The sequence below is a fragment of the Stegastes partitus genome, unplaced genomic scaffold (assembly GCF_000690725.1).
Source record: "Stegastes partitus isolate 25-593 unplaced genomic scaffold, Stegastes_partitus-1.0.2 Scaffold14, whole genome shotgun sequence".
NCBI classification, from domain to species: Eukaryota; Metazoa; Chordata; class Actinopteri; family Pomacentridae; genus Stegastes; species Stegastes partitus.
Window position 1 is genome coordinate 1,404,465 of NW_007577745.1, and position 21,270 is coordinate 1,425,734.

Here is a 21,270-nt window from a genome sequence, read left to right on the forward strand (position 1 = left end):
GTGTGTGTACACATAGAGTGTGTGTGTGTGTGTGTGTGTACATATAGAGTGTGTATGTGTGTATACATATAGTGTGTATGTGTGTACATATAGAGTGTGTGTGTGTGTGTGTACACGTAGAGTGTGTGTGTGTGTGTACACGTAGAGTGTGTGTGGTCTGATGTGAGCCACACACAGCTGCAGCTCTGATGTTAACAGATGCTTTTAAACATCTGCAGCTGAAACCAGGAGTTACGTCCACTTTGTGTAAAAAGACATGAAACCTTTTCTTTCTTACTGTCTGACATGAAGTCAGACTAAACGTTTCCTGTTTCAGCTCAGTCAGGATCACCGACTTTATTTAGAGAAACAACGGTTTTATGTCTTTTATGTGGATGTAAACTCCTGGTTACTCGTTTTTTATCTTTTCCAACATAATCTGTTGAATAAAGAAAACAGAGAAAAACACAGGATAAAACCACGAGGTCATCAATGGCCTTAAAATTTATTACACAATATCAGGGAAACATAAATGACAATAAAAAAAACACATGACACATAAAATGAAGTTTTTACTATGAAGATGAATTAAAAGATTTTGTCTGCAAACAAAAATCTACATCATGGAACAATCTACACGACATGTTAAAAAATAAGAGTTTCTCTGTCTGCAAACGTTTAAAACGGCTTTTTAAAACTACTGAAACAGAATGAGCAGTATTTATAAACCAACCCTCCTGAACACCAGCTGATCCCACAGCACTGAGGATGGATGAACATCATGTTCTGTCTGTCGGCGCCTTCCTCCCGTCTCATCCCGTCTCATCCCGTCTCATCCCTCCACCTCCAGAAACAGGACTCTTTTGGCCACGGGCTCCTCACCGTATTTCTCCTGCAGCTGCTGGCGGACAGCAGGATCAGCGGACAGCAAAAGCTTGTCGTCACAGCGAGTCCACAAAGGTCCAGAAACGGAGGAGGGATTCAGAAGCAGGTCCAGAGCAGCTGTGACGTCTCCACTGGTCTTCAGCAAGGCTTTAGTCACAGCAGCCAAGTCCTGGATGGAAAACAGAGAAACAGAGACATGAACGAGACAAAAGAACAGAACCAAGAACAAAAGAAACACAGCAGGACAATGAAGACCAGCAGCTGCTAGAGAAGAGCAGTACCACCCACCTGGTCGGTCCGGTTCATCAGCTCTCTGATGAGCTGCTTGTCCTCCTCTAACTGGACCTGAGTCAGAGAAAACGCAGCGTCTTTGTCCGCGGTCGGGTTGGACGCAGCAGCTGGACGGTCACCAACAACGGACTGAGAGTCTTCCTCCTGAGATTCACTGTCAAAGATGAACAGGTGGGCGTTGGACGCGGCGCCGACAGCCTCAGGAGCAGCAGCAGGCCCGGCGGCTGCAGGTCCAGGGCAGCCTGTCTCTGCTGCAGGGCTGGTACTGGACGCGTGAGCCTCCTGCACGTCCCCCTGGAGGCTGGGTCCAGGTCCAGGTCCAGCTTCGGACTGTGTGGAAGCAGGATCTGGTCCAGGTCCAGGTCCAGCTTCGGACTGTGTGGAAGCAGGATGTGCAGCTGGTTCTGAAGGTTCTGTGGATGTGGCTGCTGTCTCATCAGGGAGGTCTGGAGCTTCATCAGACTAGGAAACATCACAGAGCAGCCAGTCACACGTTTACCTGTGATAGTCCAGCCGTGACTGGATGATCCGACACCAAATTTAATTCAACTTTATTTATATAGCGCATATTTACAACAACAAGTCATCTCACAGCGTAATAAATATCCGTAAAAAACCTTTTATCAATGTAAAACCTTCTTCTATGTCGGATATCAAGGCTGTCGGATTGTCCAGACGGAGGTCCAGACACGAGGAGGGCTTGATGCTGGAAGGCTCGTTAGTTAATTATTGTTCATAGTTGTTATAATGAACTACGTGTGTGATGCTGTTCTGATTTATATGAAACTAAATACAAGACTCTACATCAGTCGCTCCATGACGGTGCACCACGTGGTCTGGGACTTCGTAATGATGTCTGGCTGCAACAGCATCGAAGCCATTAGTCTATAGTAGGGGTGTCCAGTCCTGGTCCTGGAGGGCCACAGTCCTGCATGTTCTAGATGTTCCCCTCGTCCAACACACCTGATTCAAATGATCAGGATGGCTATCAGGCTTCTACTAGATGATGAGCTGATCATTTGAATCAAGTGTGTTGGAAACACCTAAAACATGCAGGACTGTGGCCCTCCAGGACCAGGACTGGACACCCCTGTTCTAAGACCTTCAGAGCACCAAACCTTCCTGTGTTCCACACATGCAGAGCTGTTAACTAACCGTCTTAACTAGTTGGTCAGACTCCCTCACTGAGTGGGACCAGTGTCAGAACACTGAGCATCGCTGGTGTAACAGCTAACGGGTCGGTGTGCACGGGCCCGTCGGTTGACATCAAAGGTAGTAAATCTGTGGGATTGTTCAGTCAGACAATACGCCGTCATGTCGGAGTCAGAATCCAAGGCTGTCGCTATGTTCAGGCTGTTTTTATGGGTTCTGTTTGTTTGGCGCCCCGGTGGCTCAACCGGATCAGACGGCGATCCACAAACAGGAGCCCCGATGCAGCAGTCGTGGGACCAACCACGGCCATTCGCTGCAGGTCTTTCCCCATTCTTCTCCCCCTTTCCTGTCTCTCTCACTGCTCTGATAATAAAGGCAAACGCCCAAAGGACATAATTTATTTTTTTATATAAACCTGTCAGATAACAAGGTTTAGGTTAGTTAAGGGTCAGATTACCGAGTCACGACTGTAGCTGCTGTCGCACAGCAGCCAGTCAAGAACATCAAACTGAGTGTTCTGTTGTCACGGACGTTAAAGGACACCTTCCTGCTGTTAGAGGACTTGGATCATCGTGAATCTGTCAGATGTACCGACATCAGTGTCCTACCTCGCTCTCATCTTCAAACTCCTTTGTTGCCAGCTCCAGAATTCCCAGTTTCCTCTTCTCTTTCTTCTTCTCTTCTTTCTGAGGCACTGGGTTGAATTCATCTGAAAGCAGAGCAGAAGGTCAGCCTGACTGACAGAAGCCTTCACCGTGTTGGGGAAGCAGCTAACGCTCTACAGGCTGTTTGTGTTTCCCACACTAGCAGAACAGACCTGCTGCTGCTGCTCCAGAGGCTGCAGCCTCTCCGACCCGCTCCGGCTGACTCTCGGCCTCCACGCTCTGTCCTCTGGCTCTCTTAGGAGGCGGCTGGTCTGGAGTCGAGTCTGTCTGGAGAACAGACTTTACTGCTGACTTGGTTTTCTTCACGCGCTGTGGAGACGATGTGGGTCGCTCAGCAGGACTCGATGAGGACCTGAGCTTCTTTGCATAAGGCTGGGGGGATAACCAGGCCTCCAGCTCCAGCTGCCGGCGTGTGATTCGACGGGGTGGCTGGTCCAGCTGGGGAGAGGCCTTCTGCTTCTCCTTCAGCTTTTTTGAAGATGAAGCTTCGGGTGTGGACTCAGGCTGAGCTGGTTGAGACTCCTCTGACAGACTCTGCTTCTGTGGGGAGGCGGTTGTTTGAGGTCCATCTCCTTCTGGTTCTGTGGTGTCGGCTGCAATGACCTGGGAAACCGTCAGGAGGTCTGGACCAAGCCCCTCGGCCTGGGACGGGTCAGACGCTTCAGCTTCTCCAGTTTGTGCCTGTAAGCTTTCAGCTGGTTGTTCATCTGGCTGCTGATGCTGCTCCTCGTCCAGGACAGAGCTCAGCGTCTCAGCGTCTACCTTCTCTGCTCTGCTTTCAGCTGCTTCGGACCGGACTTCTATCTGTGGGGACAACAAACTGCTCAGCTGAATTATTCATTCATTCACGTACAAACATCATGTACTCACACCACCGACCAACACACCTCCATGCAGCATCTCCTGATAACACTGTACCTGTGTCAGGTCTGGATCTGCTGAATGTGTCTGAGGAGGAGGAACCACGACCTTCTCACAGGAACGTTTTCCAACATCTCCGTCTTGATTTTCTTCCACCTGAAGGCAGACAGATGAGACGACGCTTCATGTGTGCTACAGATGAGCAATTCCAAAGTAGTGCATCTGGCATTAAGGCTTTATGGTTGTAATGGTGCCTGAAACATCGGCGCCACCCAGTGGTAGCCTGGGACGTCTGAAGCTGTTAAAAGCTGTTCATCTCTTACAGGTGCTCTGGATGATCATCAGCTCCGTCAGATGTTTTCTGCTGAGTGTCAGTACAGTCTATAGATGGTGGTATCTTTGGTTTCCTCTCACTCTCCTTCTCACTTCTGTAAACTGTTCACTTTTCTTTTCCCTCCATCAGCTCCAGCAGTATTAACTCAGTAGTAAGCAAGCATTCAAAACAAATGAATGAAACAAAATAGAATGAATACATGAATAAATAAATAAAATTCAAAAAAAGAAGTTTGTGGAAACATCTGCTGCAGAGTTCTTCTGTCATCAGAACCAGGTCCTCCTCTACGCCCTGGTAGCTCCTACAGGCGTGTAGCAGCCTGCTGCCGTCGGCTCTGCTGTTTGATTCGTTCACTCACTGGTCAAGTCTTGAGCTCGCTTTTGTTGGACACAGCGGCTGCTTTGTTGGTCCACTGACAGTAAATAAAGCTCAACTCCAAATGAAACCCAGTGGAGATAAAGAGCTTCCTAACCGGCTCATGACACAACAGACTGCTGAGAGTTCATCTCTTATTCTAGCATTTCGCTCTCATCCCTCTGCAAACACAATGAATTAAAATGACTTAATTTGGACATTAAACAAAGCAGTGGGTGTGGAACCACGTAGATCTGGATTAAACCACGTTGTACTGAAACCTGCATCACTTGTGGACATTTTGAAGAGACACAGAAGAACACATGACACAGAACTGGTGATGCTGTCCCTGTAGTTACTCACCTCCGTCCTTTCCTCCGCTGCCTTGTTGTCTTCTTCTTTAGTTTCCAAGGCCACCGCCACCGGCTGTGTCTTAGCCAGGACTTTGTAGCGGTACTTCATCGACTGCCAGCTGTGGTTGGTCACATGCTGCTTCTCCATCTGCTGCCAGAGCCGGTTCCCTCCAGTCTCCGCCTTGTGACTGCTGACATATTTCAAAATGGCCGCATCATCTTCAGGGCTGTAGGCCAGCCTGCCTGATTACAGTGAACGTAGACACACATGTGGATTAACTACCGACCGCATTTAAACCAATTCCTCATTTGAACATAAAGACTGAGGTAATAAAAATGCAGTGGACTCATTCCACTTTGCCTGAGTGGGTTACTAATGTGAACACAGAATCAACATCAAACTTCAATGCGATGGCTGGTGTTTACATCTCACCTGCTGAGAGTCCAGGTGAGCTTTCCTTGCTCCTGTTGAGTCTAGCAGAGCTTCTCTGAACGACTCCAGGATTCAGCCTGTAGTCCTCTGAACTCAGCTGTTCGTTCTTCTCAATACAGTCATGAATGTACTGGGTGGACACGTACCTGGAGCACAAAGAAACGGACCGTAGTCTCGTATATACACAGGATCTGCTTCAGCATACTGAGCTACAACTAGAAACATATCACTAGAAAGACGACACAGCACTTCATAGAGTTAAAGCAGAAGAGACAGAACTGAAGGGTTTCAGGGTTTTTAATATTTCACTTGAGTCGATGACAGAGCGAATCATAAAGTCAGCTACAGGACATGACAAAGAATCCCACAAACTGTTCTTTGAAGGTCTAACTGCATCTTAGCCATGCAGGAAAAGGGTTCTGTTCAGAAGCAGTGAGACTGAGGTGAAACATGAAGCAACCACCAAGATCACAGGAAAACGTTACTGGTGTCCTCACACGAATAACTGAAACCAGGAGTTCACATCCACCATATAAAAAGACATAAAACCTTTTATTCTCACTGTCTGACATTAAATCAGAAAAAACGTTTCCAGTTTCAGCTCAGTCAGGATCACCAGCATTAGTTCTATCTGATAAACACCAGAACAATGAGAGAGAGAATGTCAGAAGTTTACATCCACTAAGATCCTTCAGACTATCTGGGAAAGCCCAGATGATGATGTCATGGCTTTGGAAGCTTCTGATTGGTTAACTGATGACATCTGAGTTACCTGGAGGCACACCTGTGGATGTATTTTACAGTATATGTAAACTTCTGGTTTCAACTGTAGATGAAAAGTGACAGGCTCAACTGTCCGAGTGTGTCTGCCTCTTTACGGTGAGCTCCAGAGCTTCCTGGGGTGTACATCGACTTCACCTCAATACATGAATGATAAACGGGTTGAGACGAATCTAACGCCACCAAACACAAGCCTTTAGTTGGTGCAGTTTTCTCATACTGACTGAATTAATCACATTCCTTTAACTGAAGCTAACAGCGTCCCAGTCCAGCCCTACCAGTGAGAAGAGGATTCAGGAATAGAGCTCCTCTCCTCGGGTTCGATCAGCAGGATCACTCCCGGCTGCTGGACGTTGCACAGAGTTCCTCCTCCGGCTGTGATGAGCGGCTGGAGCTGCCGTTTGACGGGACCCGGTCGCATGAAGAAGGACATGGGCTCGCCGTCCACCGTCATGAAGAGAACCGGGGAAAAGGCAGGTTGGACCACCTTCTGTTGTTTGGACGGCATGATGAGGAGATCTGACCTGGAGGAACAGATCCAGACACACAGGGTTTATATGAACAAGTTAAAAACACGTTATGAGGCACAAAGACTGAAGCAGCAGCACCTAAAGCTTACAGGACACAGCACTCCTGCCACTAATGACATGGCCTCAACAGTAAACACACAGTAAACTCCAGTCCGGACCGCGGCTCGCTGCATGCTAACCAACCCTGTATGTAAACAGCTGGTAAATCAGCTGACCAACAAATAAAACAATCAGCTGATTGAATAAATGAACAAACATCTGATGGTTCCACCTGCACACATTTTTACCTTTTATGAACTCTAGCCTTGTACTGTGGACTGCTGGTTGACCAGATATTGACTGCATTTCTCTATATTTTCCAACTTTTAATAGTCAAAGCAGATAATTACTGATAATTAATCCCTCAGCTGCTGATTTCTGATCTTAGAACCACCACCAGTAGAGCAGCCTGTTGCAGGAGGACGACAGTAAATCCTGATATTAGTTAAAACTGTTAAAACCATCATCCAGCAGACTTTTAAATGCTTCACCTGAGAGCAGCTCTAATAGTTAGCTTAGCACTTTAGCACAGTCGGTAACAGCTCAACCATCTGTAGCTGCTGTGGCGTGTTTTCAACATGTTTAATGTTTGGGCCTACAGCACCAGCATCCATATCCAGCACAGAACCGACGTAAGTGAGCAACTAGTGGCCAGAAGAAACTGAACACAACGTTTAGTCACATCTTCATCTTCTTCCTGAGCAGCTGACAGGCATCGACCAGTAACAGCACCGTTAGCTTTGTGTGGCTAGCACTGTTAGCTTAGCTTTAGCACATAACGGCAGCCTGAGGAGCGTCCTGCGGCCTGACTAGTCTGTAGATAATAAATAAAAGCTAAACTTAGGTTATAATCTGGGCCTGAAGCTCACCATGCAGCTTGTAGACTTCCTACATGCGCTTTCCCGCCCCGACAAAAACCAAAACAAAGCCTACTTCCGGGTCTTTTCTTCCTCGGCGAATCTCACCTGGTTACCGTCGCATCACCGCCCCCTGCTGGTCACAGCTGGACTGCATCGATGTGTGTGTTTTTAATGGCGTTAACTTGGTTTAGTGCTAATACTAGTAGTGAACAAGGTACTTCACTGAAGTGACAGTAGAAATACTAAACTGTAAAAATACTCCGTTACAAGTAAAAGCTCAACAAAAGCAAAGCGAAATAATAATAATAATAATAATAATAATAATAATAATAATAATAATAATAATAATAATAACAATAATAATAATAATGAATATGGATGGCTGGTTAGGGAGGGTCTAGTTAAAATCACTTTATATACTTCACTACCTCATCATTTATTTTCTAGTATTTATCTTCATCTGTAACTAAAGCTGTCAGATAAATGCAGTCCAGTAAAATGTGCATTGTTTCCTCTGACTGTGTCGGAGAGAGAACAGAAATAAAGTAAAATCCTACAAATACATCAGATTTATGCTGAAGAATATCACATAAGTGTACTGAATCTTTTAAAACTAGTGGATGCATTTAAATCTTTTTAATCAATTTATTAATGAAGGAAAACAAAGAAGTGAAAAAGAGAGAAAAGGTTTGCTTCAGAATAAAGTCCACACAGCAACATGTTGAAATGGTCAGGCTTTTTCTTGTTTGTCTGATTTAAAGAAAAAAAAAAAGATCATTTTGAAAGGCTAACATTTTCTTCACTGTTCTTCCAGATGCCCTCCACCTCGCTGTAAACTCGCCTTAACATGTCTGTGTGTTGTCAGTTATCTGCATTTTATTCTATCTGTTTATCTTTTATTCTGTCTGTCTTCAGAAGTGGTGAAGCCTCCTGAATGAGAGATTAAATGTCTTTAAAAACCAAAAAAAGTCTAAGTGCCGTCCACTGAAGCAACAAACTCACACAATATTAGTAAAGCTCCAGAAGCACCAAAAGACTTCACCAAAGGGGAGCAGTGAAGATAAAGGACGTTGTCTCATGTGGGCTGATCATGTTTACATGTTCCAGACACATGATGACCGGTAATATGTGCACAAATATTGTTTTCCACGTGATATAGATGATGACAGGGTCAGGACCACACAGTCAGAGGCCTGGTGGTGTTCACATGAACCCTGTCAGCTCTGAGAGGACACTACTGCTGACCGGTCCACTGTCCCCCTGAGACAGGTGCTGACAGGTAAGACGGATAGCTGCAGCTCTGACTTCAGCACCTCGTTATAAAACTGGCAGCGAGCAGTAAAAACACGTCTCATTATAGAATATAAAGCGAGCATGTCCAGCGGTGAGGGAACGTCATGTTTGGTTTGTGAAGAAGCTGAAGTCGAAGCACAAACCTGATGACATGCATGCACTGTTTCTGCAGCGCAGTCTGGAAAAGCCGACCACAGCTCTGACCACAGAAGTCTGCGTTTCCTCATATTCTTCCTCAATTCAAAAGTCATGTTACTTTTTAAAACTTTCCCCTCGTGTGGTTCAGACTGAAGATTAAAGAAGGAGCTTGGACGTGTTCTGATGAGCTGGCTAGAGAACCGAATGTGTTCTCTGATATAAGCATAAATCGATCCCGCATCCGTTCCTCTAACAAACAAACTGATTAAACCAAAAGCTGACATAACGTGGCGTTAAACATCCTGACGCTGGACAAAGTCGGGCACATGAGCAGAGGGAGACATGTAGATGATCTCCTTCTCCTTTAAGAGGATGTTTCTTGTGGATGTGTTTTATTTTATGTGTTTGTGTTTTATTTCCTTCGATGTGTCCTCATACTAAAACACAGGCATGTTAATGCTGAATTCATTTGGCTTCGATCCCATACAGACTACAGTTCTGCTGTAACACCTCAGTGGGATCAACATCACGTCTCATCAGCGTTCCTGACAGACTCTATGAAGCTAGCGTACAGCTTTAGCTTGACGTAGCCTTCATTCAGCAGAGCCAGGAGGCCATGGGAAGGAATTGGGCTGGCCTGTTTACTGTCGCCTCGCTGACCTCGCCTCCCTCACAGCTCTGACAGCTACATTATTGTTATTGGCTCTATTGTTCCTCTCCCTCTTCAGCTCAAGCAGCTGAAACAATACAGCAGCCTTCAGGCCCAGCAGCTCCTCCAGGCACTGAGTGTTTGTAGACAATCTGTAATAATTAACGAGATGAGAAGATATTCACTCCTTGGAGCTGATTGCTCTCCATCCTTGACCCGAACCAGTCGGCTCATTCCTGACTCATTATCACGCCGAGGGCTGATCTGCAGTGTTGATATCAGGGAAGCTTTTTTCCTCAGACTCAGCAGAGAGGATGTGTGGCCCGGTCACCGCAGCGTGACACAGCCCGGCTCGGTTCAGCTCCGGCTGAGGAAACTCCCCCGCTGTGAGGCTCACCAGTGGTTTCCAGTCAGCAGAGGGAGGTATCGCACCAGTTTCCTGAAGCCAGCGGCTGCCAGTCAAACAGGATCTCCAGTCATGTCCAGTCTGATCTGGTCAGCTGTCCTCAGTCCAAGGGCTTGTTTACAGAACCACCATCTAGAAACAGCTCCAACCATCCATCCACCATCTATACACCGCTCAGTCCTCACTGGGGTCACGGGGCAGCTTCAGCCAAGAGAAAGAAAATGAGTAAAACACACTCTTTATACAGAAACCTGCTTTAATGAGTCCTTTGGCTAATAAACACAAACCTCTTCTGAGACTCAGGACAAGTTTCTCAGAAGACGGATTTGGACTTGGTTCTGCCTTGTCCGTGACAGGCTGGGATCCTTCCTGTTGAAAACCATCCAGCTCCAGACTGAAGCGACCCTGTACCTCCGAACCACCGTGAGGCTTCAGACTTCTGACAGTGAAGTTATTGACGATGACCACAGAAACTGACAGAGAGGGAAACATGAAGCTCCGTCCTTTCCTCCAGCAGATCTGATCTCATGGCTAAATTTATTGGTTTGGGTAAGAATCATGATCCGCTCCAGAGAAACTAACGACTGACAGGCGTGTCAGAGACGAGCTGACATTTGAACAGTTCTTCTGGGAAAGACCAGCAGCAGAAGACCAGTTACCAGAGTGGGCGCTCTGTGAGGCGGCTCTAAACTTCAACGACAGAAAGGAAGCCACAAAAACAGGTGATGACCAGTAAGAGCAGAAACCTGGACAACGCTGTGATGATCAGTGCGATGTGGCGGCGTCCAAACCCACCGACCATCAGCTCTGAAGCTCCCTGATCCACAGACTGTAGCTCACCAGCACCAGAGACGTGCTGTCAGACTTCACCTCCAGGCTGCTGTCTTTACACTTGGATTTTAAAATGTTGAATAATGGTTCAGAACATGCTAGCTGGCATATTTGTACGTGACCAGTGTTAGTATCCGTCTCTGCTTGATCCGGATCGACACAGGACAGCGTGCTCATTAGCAATACCCCATCATGTGACAGAACAGCCTGAACCGGGTCAGATTTCCCCACATTGCACCAACTTTCCACCGGTGCAGATAAATGGTGTTGAACAGCCAGTTGAACCGAATGAATCACTTGGAAAAAATCCGCCTGACAAAGGTGATGAAAGCTGCCATTTAAGACCCGAGTCACTCTGTTTGAAAAATGTTTGTGGGTGGAAGCACGATGACGCTGCGAATCAGGAAAGAGTTTCTGCATCGTTGCAACAGAATCTTTTTCGTCAACGTCCCTGTGAGTCACTTCTTTGTACTTTATTCATTAAACACGCAGTAATTATGATGTAAACGAGCCCGATTCAGCTAAAAGGCTGGTTTCACCTGCACAGGCTGTTGTGACAGAAACAAACAGAAAACGCTGCCAAGACGATGTTAACACGCACTGAGGAGGATGGAAATGTTGTAAAAACCCTTATTAAACACACATAAAACCATCTGAACCTCTGAACACCAGACGTCACAATGAAGCACGAGAATCATACAAACAGCTGCTGAGAATTTATTATATCAGCACCAAATAAAGCTCCTGATTTCTGTGACTGATCGAGTCCAAAGCCACACTCAGAGGACGTATTTACTTTATTCTATATTACGTAATAAGAATAAAATGCTGGTCCACTGACATGATGAGAGGCTGATTCATAGAGATTTCCACATTTATAATGTTTACAGTAACGTTCAAATCATATAACCCAAATCTCTCTTTAAAGCTTGAAAAATGTGTAATTACTGTTAAAATGCTGCCTTAAAAATGAACCTGGTTGTGAAACACAGAATGACTGCACACATATCAAACCATGCATTTTACTGCCGTCACTCTGTCACTGTAGTAATGAGTTTACAACAGGAATCGGAGCTCTCTGCTGATAACTGGCTCCAGCCTGTGTTTCCCTCACAGGAACTCCAACAGCCTCAAACATAGATTCCTGAAGTGTTTTCTATGCAAACAGCAGATTAAACAAAACGGTGTCTTGAGAGCTATATTCATCCGACAGTGGCAGGTGTATCGCCTCACGGACAAGGACGCACACATATCAGGTATCACACAGGGTGGGAGTGAAATTCCTCCCTGGTGCTAAAACAAAAGGAGAAAAACAAAAGAGGAGCGAAGCTGCCGTTTCTGAAGGAGCTCAAACACAAACAAAACTTCCTCGTATTAATCATAAATGCTATCTTTGGACTTGGCCAAGTGTGGAGAGACAACGGCAAAAATATACTTTCTGAAAATTATTTGGCAGATTAGCTGAGGAATCTTGGCAGCGGCGGGTCAGCAGAGACCGGCCGCAACAAAGTGAGGATATGCTGACTCGACATAAAGAACACATTTAATTACCATCATCATCAAGCATCCAGAGGACCATCCGGCCCCGAGCCAGAAAGCCCCCTCCATCATCTGCCAACTCAAAGGCTTATTTTTAGGGGCCAAGCTTCTCCTTCACTCGGCTGCTTTCTCACGTCCTCCAGGCTATTCTCTCAGCACATGTGCCTGGCTTTCCCCCTTTCACAGCTCACTCACCCACAGAGCAGATCTGCTGGTTCCCACCGTCTAGAACCAGACACCAACAAGTGCTTTGAATTTGCTACATATATATATATAACCCTAACCCTATATATATATATATATATGCAAAATGCTTTTAAAATACAAAATGTAAGAGCGCTCAAAGCAGAAAACTGGCCTCTTCTCTGTGACTGTTTCACTGCTAGATATCATGATACTGGGACTGCAGGTGGATCAGTGGTTAGCACCGTGGCCTCACAGCTAGAAGGTCGGTGGTTGGCGTCCCGGTGAGGACACCCGGGATCTTCCTGCGTGGAGTCTCCATGTTCTCCCCGTGCAGTGTGGGTTCTCTCCGGGTTCTCCGGCTTCCTCCCACAGTCCAGAAACATGCTGAGGTTAATTGGTGATTGTAAATTGTCCGTAGGTGTGAATGTGAGTGTGCTTGGTTGTCTGTCTCTAAGTGTAGCCCTGTGATAGACTGGTTACCTGTCCAGGTGAACCTGCCTTCACCCTGAGTCAGCTGGGATAGGCTCCGCCCCCCATGACCCTAGTGAGGGTTAAGGTGTGGAGATGATGGATGGATGGTGATACTGAGTGGTTAATTTACTGATTAATGGCTTGTTTGATCTATAAACATAGTTCATCATTTAGATATTCCTTCTGTTGTCTTGTGTGTGAAATCTCTGTCCGGTAACAAACAGCTACGAGCTGATAAGTAATCAGCTGTAATTATAAACCATCATCCAACACAAATCCTTGCTGTGTCTCGTGTACTTTGCTTCGTCCCTCCTCTGCTCACACCCCAACACTGAAACCTCTGTTGACCCCGACGCTCTCTAACTTCTGAACACTTTGGTTCTGACATGCTGTAACATCTGATGCTGAGGGCTGAAGTGAGTGCAGCGCTGCAGGCTGACTACGACTATTTAACTTGTGTAAATCAATACTGCACCCAGAGCTGGTCGTTAGGGTGGTGTAACGAGTGTGTGTGTGAGGAAGGGCTCAGTCACGGTGGCATCACCCAGTTCCTGGTTTCTCCTCAGCTCTGGTGTTCATGTGGTTTTCTGGTCTTTAACTTTACTCTCTCTGCTTCTATAGTTTTATTTTCACGCCCTCAACAAACAGCTGAAAACTTTCTCAGCAACAAACACACAAACCAAGCTGAGCTGGGTCAGATGGCTGAGACCACAGCAGAGCTAAATGAGAGCCAGCATTCGGTGTGTCAGGCTGGTGAACGTTTCCACTGTTCAGAGTCCTACAAAGGTCCAAGAACAAACCCTCAAAAGCATCATTTTGATCTTAGTGATGATCCTGACTGATGCATTTTTAGTCTTTGTTGGAGGTAATAACGGACACAAACACATCTGATCGGTTGAAGCGATGAAAAGATTCTCGTTAATTATTCTAATTCCTGCTAATCATGAGCAGAGTGAGCGTGAGGGCAGCGACGGAGGAGCAGAATGAGGCCACGATCAGGTTTCACCGGTCTGGACAAACGCTCTGTCTTTCATCTGAGCTGAGGATGATGCATGTGAGCTACTGAAGGCAGGATTTAGTGTTAAACACAACTGACTGAAGCTCTTCTGCTCTAATGTTTGTATTGTTTACTGCTCTTATATTGTTGTATGTTTACTTATGTTTTGCTCGTTTTGTTGTACTTGTTATTTAAGAAAACAGACCTGAGCACAAATTTCATACCACAAATATGTGAATGTGAGCATGACTAATAAAAGTTCCTTGAATCCTTGAACAGGGCAGAAAACCAAACAAGTGTTTGGTTTCTCTGGGATGTCCCGTCATGACCCGACGCAGATGTTTGCTCAGGTTCCCCAGGAAGACAGAACAGCTTATGTGTGATTTAGAACTTCAGGCTTTTCAACTCCTGGTCCTCCAGACGTCTGATGTGAGTGTGGTTGGTGCATCAGAAGAAGCCCGATCAGTCATCAACCTGCAGATCAATCAGACGTCACTGAAGCGTGGCTGCTGTTCTGCCTGATGCCAGATCGTCCACTGAACCGCCATGTGTGGGATTTAACCCCAGTGGTGGATTTCACTGAGAACAAACCTGAACCCTGAGTGCTGTGAGCAAAACAACAAGTCATCGTGTTCTGCATGTTGGAGCTGCTGCTTGGCGCAGAGCCCGGCGCTGAGCGGCGTCTGCAGGTGAACCTGCGGCGTGCCGAGATGACCCGGCGGCGCAGTGGGTGAAAGTTGGATGTCCCGAGTCCGACTGTGACTCTGACCTTGTTGTTGCACGCGATCCCGGCTGTCTCTGTCCCAACGTTTAGGTTCTGTCTTTAAATCTATCTAAAACACAACGGAGCCAAACCGAAGTCGTTTCTAAAGAAGAAGATAAAAATCACACAAAAACAACAAGAACCTCTACAGAGCGAAACCACTTCCCCGCTCGCTGATCACATCCACAGACTTTGGTCTTCCGGCGCAGTTCAGCAGAGTTCAGATGTCGCAATCACTGCAGCAGGGTGTGTGTTGGTTAAGAGGCGCTGAGGACAGCTGATGTAATGACTGTAACACAGATTTCCAAGAGCTGGAGGGACTGGAACGCCTTCAAGGAACAGACGATGTGGAAATGGTTTGTGATGGTGTATGTGCAGGAACGAGTTCGACCCGAAGCAAGAGGCGGACATCGAGTAAAAAGTTAGAAAATATTTTATTTACAACAAATTTCTTCTTCTTTTCCCTCAACAGTGTCCAGTGGGTCTGCTCAGCACCTCCTCCCTGACGGATCAGACGGATCAGACCTGTCCACAGATACAATCATTTCATAGCAACAATCATCACTCAACCAGGTTTTCAGAATTTGAAATAAAGCTAAAGCCGAGCAGCCAACTGCTTCTGGCATCTTCAGCAAACACACACAAAAACAACAATACAAGTGAAAATATATCAAACAGGATGTCTTTAAAACGGCATTCGTTCCACAAAGAGAAGCTCGACAACAAATCTCAAAGGCACAGGAGGGCATTTACAGGTCAGTGGTGGTGAGCTTCTGCTGGCTCTGCACCTTCTCACAGTTTCTGCATGTGTCTAAAATATGTTACAGGCAATAATCGGATTTCTGTTTTTGGATAAAGCTGATTAAAGAAGAGATAGCACCTTCACCCTGTTTCAGTGTGTCAGCGCTCATGCCATCGTGCATGTCGCGGCGCTACTGAAGCAGCTACACGCTGCTGCCACGGCTGTAACGCCACGTATAGATAAGCTGCACATCAACAACACTCGCTGTGCCAGAATATTCACAGTAATACGTTTCTCCTGAAGGCACTGAAGCCGGCTGTGCTGAACGTTCTGTCAGTTAGTCAGACCTCCTCTGGGTCGCTGCGATAGGTGGTAGTTTCGTATTTAGGTTGGCAGCCGACTCAGAGCAGAACGTCCGGCTCAGCAGTGGCTGAATGACTGTGCACCACAACTTATTCACATGCAGGCTGTCTAGACAAGATCGAACACTCACATTCTCTACTTCTGATTTCCCTGATTTCTCTTTTCCTGTTCCTCCCCATCTCTTTCTCTATTTCAGTCAGCCAGCCCGTCTGGCCACGTCTTTTGTTTTCACCTCACAAGCAGCACAGAGCTTCATATCAACTCATGGTTTCAAAAAGAAAACCTTCATTTTCTCTGTCTTTTCTTTTTTCTTTGCTCTTCCTGCTCTCGTCCTCTGCTCCCCAAAGCCTTCTAATACAAGTCCTTCATGATCTCCTGCAGCAGCGGGTGTAAGCACATGTCCACCTCGGACTTCTTCAGCAGCTGGATGAATTGGACGTGGTCGGTGACGATCTGACGCAGGTCCGTCATCTTCTGCAGCAGCTTGGCAAACAGCTGCAGAGTGTCCGGGTGGTTGAGCTTCAGCTGCAGCTCCAGCGAGTGGAGCACCGTCTCCTGGAGCTGCTCGATGGGCTTCACGTTCAGCAGCCCTGGGCGGTCTGGACGGGAGACAGAGACACGCAGGACCAATCAGAAACAGAACCGACACACCTGGGCTGCAATAACACAGCACGAGGAGGTGATCTACATGTTTAGAACCTACATCAGAATGAAAGGTCAGATCAGGAAACGGCACCGAACTGAACCGTCGCTCGTGACCCGACTGATGGTTGAATCACAGCTATTTACAAAAGCTGCTTATCTGCATCTGGAGCCATAATCTGAGTCATTTAGGTTAATAATTCACTGGAGTGGCTAATTTTAGTCCTCATCATGCTTAAGTTCAGCTTTTTATCAAGCAGCTACACGCTAATCACCAATATGAGGCCAGCTCATTAAGATCTGTTCACTAGTCAGAGATAAAGTGGACGCTGCTTCCACCTGGACCATAAGTCATACGTTTTAGAGGAAAGAAGAGAAATACGGTGATTCCTTCACCTCTGCTCTCGTCTTCTCTGCTCCAGAGGGTCAAAGCTTCGTCACTTTGCTGTTATTGAACCTCATCAGACTCATAAGAGGCTGTTTATTGTCCCCTCGTGAACATGACTCACTGCCTTCCTCTCCACCATGCCCCATGGCTCTCCTGATAAATGGGTCAAGGCTGGCCGGAGATAGAGCGTCTAACGCTGAAGGCTGACAGTTAACAGCTTTCTTCAGTTTATACCGACGCTGATCTAAATAAAGCCTGAAGAGTTCAATAAACATATTAAACACGTAGAAATAAAAACCAGGCTGATCACAGATGTTATACTTAAAGATGTGATAGATGGTGATAATTCTTGAAGCAGGTGGAGCGCTTGCTGGAGATGTTGTGGAACATGTTTATCTGTGTTTAATCTGAAGCTGTAAGGAGACGTTCAGCTCCAGCGCTGAGGTCAATGACTTCGGTTTATAGACGAGCATGACCGTGTCGGTGTTAAAGATCACAGCAGCACCGGCTCTTTCCCCTACTTCCCGTCGTTATGCAAACTGTGGCTAGACCAGATGACATCAGAATGATGTCAATCTTCTCAACTAGGTTATCAATAAAAGTAAAAACAGATCCCTGTGATGGATGATCACCTCCACTGAGGATGATGACGGCCAGGAACAGCGCCATGTCGCTGTCGTCCAGCTCCAGCATGTTGAACTTGACAGAAAAGTCAAACTTTGGCTCCATCATCTGACCAAAAGGTTTCCTGAGACTCTTGAGGAACTCTCGCGTCATGAAAATCTGTCCGTAGGAGATCAGGGTCCCGTCTTTGTTCATCAGCGGCGCCATCATGATGATCAGGACCTCGATCACGCCGTACTTCAGCAGAGTGACCTGGAAGAAGGGCACAGACGTGAACAGGTCCTCAGCTGACCTCATCACACATGATGAATGGTTTGTTTGCTGCCCTGATCTGATGAAGACCTGGAATTACTGTCAGCTCTTTTCTTTTTCTCAGTAAATGTCAAGAAATGATGTAAAATAATCACCATCATGTCTCAGAGCCAAAGCTGACGTATTAAAAACGCTCGATGTCTGAAAAATGTGTCCAGAATCCAAATCTGTTCAGCTAGCTGTCACAGAGGCCTAAAGACCAGCAGACATCCACATGATGTAGCTAGAAACAGAGCTGAGAGTCAGAACGATGACGCCGGTAACTCACCTGGTCGTTGAGATCCAGGTTGATGAATCCTGGGATGCTCTTGGCAAACTCCGTCACTTCTCTCACCGCCTCCGCTGAGCGTGACTGACAGCTGTGGAAGAAGCGCAGCTCCACGGCGTTGGCCGGTTCCTGTCCGCTGAGGCTGGTCATCCCCAGAACGCCGTAGTCGGACCCTGAGTGGACCGCTGTGATCCCTGAAACCGCGTGAGAGGCGTGCTGGAGGTGGACTGTGAATAAAAAAGAGATGAAATATCGTTAATGCACACAGCAGACGTCCACTGAATGAAGACGTGAACATGAGATGGAAAAACAAGAAGAAGTAAAAAATAAGAAATAAACTAGTTTCTTTATGAGCGACTTTATCTGTTTGTCAGCTGCAGAGTAAAGCAGCTGAATAAACGCATTTCAGTGGTAATCATACAAACAGATAACGTGCATTAAAATGATGCTTGTTTATATCATTTCTGAAGCACATCAGTGCTGCTTTCGTCTCTTCTAGTTTTCTTAATCACAACCTTTCTCCGTGTTGTTTCAGGAGTTCACTTAGTAAATAACTGACTAACTAGCTAACTAATCTGCTGATAACCAGACACACGTGACAACAACACAGACCAGAGCTCAACACTTTGCAGCGATGCAGCTCCACCAACCTGCGTGTGCGTCCACGATGCTGGAGGTCTGCAGCTGGTGCTCCTGTAGAGGTATCTGCCTGCAGTTGATGAACTGCTCTCCTTCCACCAGAGACTTCATGTCATGGATGACAAAAGGCTGGAGGCGAGTGGAAAATGACAGGAGAAAGCAAAAGGAAAGAAAAAAGAAACGTTAGCTCCTCACAGGTCTCCTGAGGACATGCCAGCTCCAGATGTAATCACATTTACTGTCTGTGCTCTTTGGTCACGGCTCATTCATCAGCCTGCCAGAGTCAACATGGTATCTGTGCGCTGGCTGCAGGCCGGGGCAGACACAAGCACCAAACCGAGCTTAACTCAGTCAGCTTACTGCTCAGGGAAACACTGGCACGAGGCATGCACCGGCCTGAAGCATGAATGCTGCCATTCATAGACATAAATCTGCCTTCTTCACAGCCGTAACATAAACAATGGAAAGTCCTGCAGGGAGCTACAGCGGCCACACGTTATGAAGCCAACAATCGCTTCCCGTGTGAGAGAACCAAACAGCCAGCAGGTGGAATTCTGTGTGTTCTGGAGGTTTTGTACCTATTCTGCCTGTTTATATACGCCTTTGTCCACATACAGCATTTATACGTAGAGCAGAGGAAGAACCATTCTCCTGGACATGAAAGGTCCTATTCATGAGCACAGAAACACACCCCGACTTCATTCAAGACGCTCAGACCTGCTGCTGTACTCAGGCTGCTGTGATGCTTTGGTATCTGAGTGTGTTGTGCAGCACGTCAGCATTCAGCAGGAACAGCAGGGAGGGAAAATGGAAGAAGCTATGTGTGAAGATCACCACTGAAACACAAATCAGATGTTTAAGAACAGATGAAGCTCCAGACGTCCTCTGATCTGGGAGCAAGTCGGGTTTATTTTCCCCGTAGCGACTCACAGACAGTCTATCTGCTGCAGAGACACACTCCTCCCATCTACAGCCTCATTCTGCAAATAACTGCAACAACCCAGAATAATAACAGTGAATGAAGCTGGTTCTGCTCTGACAGGAGGTCCGGAGGAGTCGAACCCACCAGCCCACATCAAGGCCTCGCATGTCGGAGAGAATAAATATTCTACCAGATCCACAATCACTGACTGTAAACGTGCTGTAGGAGTAAATAACCTGGCACTCCCTCAAACAGCGCCAGGATCCGGAGCCGCCGGCCGCTATCGCCGTGACGCTCAGTCACAACAAGCGACGGAGAGACGAGCTGCAGCCTTGAACTGAGAGAAACACACCAACAGTTTAACACCAGCGTTCACATGCGGTGGCTTTGTCTGAAGGAACGACCTGCTGCTGGTGATCGACGTCCGACCGCTAGATTAGAGTTACTTAGAAGTTTAAGGGAAGAGATTTATTTGAATAACCTGAAACAGATGTTACAGTAAAAACTAAAACCACTGATAATATCTTCACGCTGACGGCTTTTATGCAGATTTTCTTCTCAAAAGCGAACCTTTCATCATCAGGCTTCCCCTCCTGTATCTGCTGCCTGGGTTTCAGCTGATTAGGTCTCTGTAGAATACTGAGGTTTAATATCTCCAAAGCACAAGAACACAGATTATATCTCACGCTCTGACTGTTTCTCAGCCAACACATCTCCTACATCCATCTGATAGGAACCTCCAGACGTCTCAGTCAATTCGTTTTTTGGTTCTGAGGAGGAATGCTGAAGCCATTACTGCTGAGGCCTCGTCGTCCTTTTTACCGCTTGACCACCGTAACCGGAGACGTTTTCTGACAGCCAGGACGCGCAGAAACCAGTCGGGCGACTATTCATGTCAGAGCAGCAATAAAAGCCTGAAAAGACCTCATCTGAACCAACCTGAGAGCGGCGGCAGGAAGACAATGCTGGCATGACGATGTTAACACGCCCACTGAGAGCTGAACCACCGACATCCGAGGCTTCAAACTCTGTCAGATAACAGAAATAATCCCGTCTTTCATGTGACGCTGGTATTGATTTGTGTGGTCGGACAGTGTTTCTGTGCCCTCCATGTGATCTGTCTGGTAGAACCACAGACTGCTGGTTTGTTCAGGATCATCCGACTGTTTCACCAGAAAAGCTTCCAAAGCGGGAGTCCTACAGAAACTTGCAGGTTTTTTGTTGTGCATATGATTAATAGTGGAAACAAAAATGACAAGAACAACTGGTCCAACAGCTCAGCTCAGACCAGAACGTACAGCAAATGTACAGCAGATGGTACGGCTGATGTGTTTCTGGAATCCACAGATAACGCAAGAAGAACGTTCTCAGCCAATCGCTCAGCAGTTGGATGCTTTACCTGCTGGGTTTGTCCAGTATTCAAACTAGAGTCTCTAAAACTCTCTCTGACTTTGAACAGTTGACTGACTGACTGACTAGATGTTCTGCATTAGCCTGCACATGTCTTCATCTCCTTCCATTAAAGAAAAGGAAAAACTCACAACAGTCCCTCAAATAACTAGAAACTGGAAAAAGTAATAA

The 21,270-nt window shown here is 46.6% G+C and overlaps 2 protein-coding genes across 5 annotated transcripts in view; both read right to left on the reverse strand.

The window, feature by feature from the left end:
• Nucleotides 1-452: 452 nt before the first annotated feature.
• On the reverse strand, nt 453-7,580 carry terf2ip (telomeric repeat binding factor 2, interacting protein). Its single transcript, XM_008289931.1, has 9 exons — nt 7,526-7,580; nt 6,366-6,611; nt 5,308-5,453; nt 4,885-5,117; nt 3,891-3,989; nt 3,125-3,776; nt 2,916-3,016; nt 1,153-1,617; nt 453-1,033 (listed from the first exon to the last, which is right to left on the reverse strand). The coding sequence occupies exons 2-9, from the start codon at nt 6,593-6,595 to the stop codon at nt 812-814; spliced, it is 2,148 nt and encodes a 715-aa protein (XP_008288153.1). The 5' UTR covers nt 6,596-6,611; nt 7,526-7,580; the 3' UTR covers nt 453-811.
• Nucleotides 7,581-15,204: 7,624 nt separating this feature from the next.
• Nucleotides 15,205-21,270, reverse strand: part of pparg (peroxisome proliferator-activated receptor gamma) — a 35,549-nt gene continuing 29,483 nt past the window's right edge. For all 4 annotated transcript variants that reach the window (XM_008289922.1, XM_008289906.1, XM_008289896.1 and 1 more), the window contains exons 6-9: nt 18,779-18,896; nt 18,129-18,355; nt 17,557-17,800; nt 15,205-16,493 (exon numbers count right to left, since the gene is read on the reverse strand). In XM_008289922.1, the coding sequence (XP_008288144.1) occupies nt 16,246-16,493; nt 17,557-17,800; nt 18,129-18,355; nt 18,779-18,896 (837 nt within the window). In that variant the 3' untranslated portion in view covers nt 15,205-16,245. The remainder of the gene's footprint in view (nt 16,494-17,556; nt 17,801-18,128; nt 18,356-18,778; nt 18,897-21,270) is intronic.

Bases quoted from the DNA above. Each gene is read 5' to 3' on its own strand.
- terf2ip (XM_008289931.1), bottom strand. From the start codon at position 6,595: ATGCCGTCCAAACAACAGAAGGTGGTCCAACCTGCCTTTTCCCCGGTT. The intron at 3,990-4,884 runs GTGAGTAACTAC...GTCTGCCTTCAG, and splicing joins CAGCGGAGGAAAGGACGGAG to GTGGAAGAAAATCAAGACGG. The intron at 3,017-3,124 runs GTCTGTTCTGCT...CTCTGCTTTCAG, and splicing joins CTCTGGAGCAGCAGCAGCAG to ATGAATTCAACCCAGTGCCT.